The sequence below is a fragment of the Tupaia chinensis genome, unplaced genomic scaffold (genome assembly GCF_000334495.1).
Source record: "Tupaia chinensis unplaced genomic scaffold, TupChi_1.0 Scaffold000539_1, whole genome shotgun sequence".
NCBI lineage: Eukaryota > Metazoa > Chordata > Mammalia > Scandentia > Tupaiidae > Tupaia > Tupaia belangeri.
Window position 1 is genome coordinate 4,600,751 of NW_006160052.1, and position 5,221 is coordinate 4,605,971.

Genomic DNA, 5,221 nt, shown 5'->3' on the forward strand with positions numbered 1-5,221 from the left:
CCCCAAAAACCCCCCCCCCCCCGGGTCCACAGAGGCCTGTGAGCAGTGAGTTCTCAAACTGCAGAAATTGATCGTAAATCTAGGAGTCTTTAGAGAGGAAAAATGGTGAGTGGATCCAAAGAGAGACTCCTTCTTGCAAAGAAGGTCATTTGTCTTGGAACCTTCTGGGTCCCCCATGCATAATTAATGTGCTGACCTCAGATGGTCTCATCCATTACCAAGGTCAATATTTAACTACCCCAACACGTATTTATTGGGTATATAATGAGTGCTAGCACTGTTGCAGGTGCCGAAAAGTAGGAAATTCTAAATTGGAGCTTATTTAAAGTAGGGTTTTCAATATGCTATCTAGTTCTGCAAAGATATTTCTCTTAACCACTGGTTGTCTGATCTCCCAGAGCAAAGCAGCTGTGCCAGCTTCAGATCCTAGCATATATGACGATCTGAACATAGAACAAATGTTCGTATTTTTCAATGGCGCAGTGATGCTTCACTTTACTGATACCCATCCTCTACATAATTATCTGTCTCTATTAAATTGGGGTTTCATTTATTCAACAGATACGTGCCGTACGGATAGACCAGGTTCAGTTCTCTGTATCTCATTCAGGTCTTCGTTGTTCCCATTGCTCAGTTGCCCATGCCCAACTGAAAGTCAAATCAAATCAAAGGAATGATTAACAAAAGTGACATTTCCAAAATGGTGGCCTGTTTCTGCAGAGAAGCCAGGGTAGAACACACATTCCCCAGAGGGCACGCAGGAGGTCCTGAAACACACCCATGGGTTAAGAACCCCACTCCAAAGGACTCAAGGACGCTGGGCCAGTCTGGTGCCCAGGAGCGTGCCTGGGGTGGCTCCAGGCGCATCCCAGCTGTGCCCACCCTGACCACTCCCGGCTGCCATTGCTGGGATAGGCAGGGCGAGAGGTGCTGATTCCTGCCGGCCTTCACTCTCCCCTAGAAGTAGAGCCGTTTAAGTCTCTGTACCTTTCGGAAAAGATCCTGCTCCGGCTCTTGAAGCATCCCAACGTGATCCAGGAGCTGAAGTTTGACGAGAAGAACAAGAAGGCCCCGGAGCACTACCTGTACCAGCGCAGCCGCCCAGTGGACTACTTCGTGCTGCTTCTGCAGGTGAGCAGGAGAGCCAGGGGCCTCCCGAGACAGAGGTGAGGCCACTTCCCCAGTGAGGAAGCTGGCCATGCCTCCCTCAGTGCCAGGTTCCTCGGGAACAAGGCCCCTGGGGTGGGCATCTCTGCATGAGCCACAGGAGGGACTTAGACATGGAAGACCGTGTCCTCGGAGCAGTGGGATCTTGGATGGCGTTTAGTCTGAGCACTCAGTGGTGCCCGGGGTGGGGTGGGCTGAGTCCTCTGGTAGAGAGGTTCTGCTTCTGAATTTCCAAACCTGCTGCTCTATGGAATTCCTAACACCACCTCCTCTCTGCTTCAACATCCCCTGACACGAAACTGTCCTCTGCCTCCTTTAACTGATTCTTGTTTTAACCCTTGCTCTGTCAGGCTGAAACCTCACCATCTCTGATTCACACTGGTCCCTGCTCTGTTCTCTGGAGCCACATCCAGCACATTCGTTCTCTGCCATGCTGCCTTGCAGTCTGTCCCTCGAATCTTCCCCCTCCCTGAGTTCCAGAAAAGGAAAACATGACCAAGTGAAAGAAGTGCCTCAGGTCCCAGCACTCACATAAGTATGATCACCTTCTGCCGGGTGCCAGAGAGGCCTGTCTTCTTCTTTGTTTCTTTTCTGGAGGGGTTTTTGCTATAGGGCATGCGTGCTCACCAGAGAGACAGAGAGACAGAAAGTGAGAAATCACCCCTCATCACAATCCCTTCTCCTCCATTCTCCTCTCGGGATCTTGGGCACGCACACATGCCAGGTGTGAGTTTAAGCCACCGGGTCTGGGTGGGCTGAGTCCTCTGGTAGAGAGGTTCTGCTTCTGAATTTCCAAACCTGCTGCTCTATGGAATTCCTAACACCACCTCCTCTCTGCTTCAACATCCCCTGACACGAAACTGTCCTCTGCCTCCTTTAACTGATTCTTGTTTTAACCCTTGCTCTGTCAGGCTGAAACCTCACCATCTCTGATTCACACTGGTCCCTGCTCTGTTCTCTGGAGCCACATCCAGCACATTCGTTCTCTGCCATGCTGCCTTGCAGTCTGTCCCTCGAATCTTCCCCCTCCCTGAGTTCCAGAAAAGGAAAACATGACCAAGTGAAAGAAGTGCCTCAGGTCCCAGCACTCACATAAGTATGATCACCTTCTGCCGGGTGCCAGAGAGGCCTGTCTTCTTCTTTGTTTCTTTTCTGGAGGGGTTTTTGCTATAGGGCATGCGTGCTCACCAGAGAGACAGAGAGACAGAAAGTGAGAAATCACCCCTCATCACAATCCCTTCTCCTCCATTCTCCTCTCGGGATCTTGGGCACGCACACATGCCAGGTGTGAGTTTAAGCCACCGGGTCTGGGACTCGAACCATGGTCAACTACGTGGGAGTCCTGCGACATAGCCATTATATCATCTGCTGGTCCCAAGAGAGGCCTATCTTAAATGAGTGTCAGAGTCACTGTGGTGGAGGTGGTCAGGCACCACGGCATGACACTGAAGTCATTTGGGAAGGACAGTTTTGGATCCCGGGTTGGCCTGAATGTGCAGAGGCCGCCCATGGGCATGCCTGTGATCCCAGTTGTCTGGGAGGCTGGGGGAAGGATGACTACATGGCAAGACCCTCCCTTCAGTAAATAAAGAAATTTTTTAAAAAGTTGGTCCAGCCCTGTGGTCCCGTGATTAAGCCGAAACCCACATGACTGACCATGTTATTCAAATCCTGGCCCCAACAGCTTGAAAAACACACCAGGCATGTGTGCGTGCATGCCCCAAATCCTGACAGGATGGAGAAATGGAAGAGCATTGACTGTGGCATGACCACGCCCCATTTGGGGGCACTGTTTCTCTTTGTCTTTCTCTGGCAAGCACCAGAGGGACTGTGTGACCTCTGGCAAAAAAAGCGTCTGTTTTTTAACTCTGATTGTTTCAGCATCTTGACTAAACCCACATTAACTTAGAAATGGCTTTCTTTGTTACAGTTCTTCTCTGGCCTCTGCTTTGACACTAATTTGCCCCACACATATCCTTCCAAATAACCTCAATAAAAAGACCTCTCAGCTCCAAAAACAGAGTCACATTCTTTACGATTGTAATTCAAGAAGGATCCCGTTACATTGTTTATATAGCATAATTTTACATAGCGTAATTTACTGCCTTATGCTTAATGTAAACTTGGCAGTTTTAAGGTAAAAGGTGGAAGGGATAAAATGTAGTAAGAGGATAGGCTCAGGAATTGCCTCTGGCTTTAAAATCCCAGGGTTGCTGAGCTAACCAGTGGCATGGGGTAAAGGGGCCAGATCCCGCGGTTCAAATCCTGGAGCTGGTGCCTTGAAAAACATGCAGAGGGGGCCAGCAGATGGCATGGTGGCTAAGGGGGCTCAACACCCACATAGCCGACGGCGGTTCAATCCTGGACCTGGCGACTTGCTTTCTCACTTTCTCTCGCTCTCTGACTCTGTCCCTCTCTGGTCAAATTTAAATCAATAATATAAAAATAATAAATAAAGTAAAATTTTGAAAATTAATTAATTAAAACATGCCAGGCATGTGTGCACACATGTCCCGAATCTTGAAAGAGAATGGGAGGAGAAGGGACTGTGGCATGACCATTCCCCATGGGGGAGAGGGGATACTTTCTCCCTCTTTTTCTTTCTCTCCGTCTCTCTCTGGCAGGTGCACACACCCTCAGGCAAATTTTTAAAAATTCTAGTGCTGCAATTTTCTAACTAACCTTGACCAAGTTGTTTAACCTTCCTGAGCCTCAAAATTGATTCCTCTGTAAGCTAGGAGTAAAATGGTTTGGACCTCATAGGGTTGTGGGGCTGACTGAATGAAAATCCATGCACATCACACATCAGGCCCACAGATGACCCTGTCCCTGACTCATGAGCCTTCAGTAGTATGGTGGTGAATTAAACAAGCTTTGCATGGAATTAAATTTTTATCTGAGCCTAATTCAGAATGGGCTCCATCTCAGACTAACCCCACGGGGCAGTTTACAGGACCTGAATTGGCCGGTGCTTGGACTTGCATCAGGAAAAGATCCTTAAGGCCTGCAACAAACACATGGTTATCTGTGACTGGACACTGCTTTATGAGCAACGAAGCAGTGATTTACTGCAAATAACTACCAGAGTTGGAGGCACTATTTCTGAAATGTAAATCTGGACAGGATTCTCATTCCCCTGTGATAAGAGCGTGAGTCCTAATGGTAAACGAGCAGAAGTGCTCAGGGTCCGGTCAGTTCTAGAATGTGAAGTGTTCATGGCACCCGTCCTTCTCTCTCCAGGGTAAAGTGGAGGTGGAGGTTGGGAAGGAAGGCCTTCGCTTTGAGAATGGAGCCTTTACCTACTATGGCGTCCCAGCCATCATGACTACTGCTTGCTCAGGTATTCCAGCTCCCAAAGCCACAGCGTACTGGGGAAGCAACAGCATGTTGTAGAAAAAGCCCCTGGGCATGTCTTGACTCCTCTTTGGACTCCTGTTAGGAACCCTCAGCGAGCCACTTAACTTCCTTGGCTTTAGTATCTCCTCTGCAAAATGGGCCTAAGAATCACTTTCCATTCTAAGTTTATGCTTAAAGAAACAAACTGGAAAAAGGAATCACAATATCAAGTGTTATGGATGGAGAATGGTATTTTTCAACATGGAAAGACAAGCTTGCTTTGCTTTTTACACTTGTTTCTTACTGCCTGGTTTTTACAGTTAATTGGTGACGGGGGTGGGGTGGAAGGGGGACTATCCCCGTAAGAAGGTATTTTTCCTGAATTGCCAGTGAAACCCACGACCTCCTTCTGTTCGTAGATAATGACGTGCGGAAGGTTGGGAGTCTGGCTGGATCCTCCGTCTTTCGTATGTATCTCTCAAACCCCTTCCTCGTCCTCCCCATCGTGGTCCTGCCTCGGCCCACTCTGGGGACCTGGACCAAGCACTGTGAGGCTGGGCTGGGCTAAAGCAAATCTGGCAGCCTCTTTATAATGCTCTGCCAGGAACTGTCCTTCCTGCCAGGTACCTGCAGACCACAGGGGCTTAGGGTCTGTATGTCCGGAATGTTTTCTGCAGCGTCTCTGCTCACACACAAGTGATGAATGGTGACAGTGGGG

At 48.9% G+C, this 5,221-nt stretch overlaps 1 protein-coding gene across 1 annotated transcript in view; it reads left to right on the top strand.

The window, feature by feature from the left end:
- Nucleotides 1-5,221, top strand: part of CNNM1 (cyclin and CBS domain divalent metal cation transport mediator 1) — an 85,861-nt gene that overhangs the window by 48,387 nt on the left and 32,253 nt on the right. Inside the window, 3 exon segments of the mRNA XM_027775282.1 lie at nucleotides 962-1,131; nucleotides 4,408-4,507; nucleotides 4,923-4,970. Coding sequence (XP_027631083.1) covers nucleotides 962-1,131; nucleotides 4,408-4,507; nucleotides 4,923-4,970 — 318 coding nt within the window.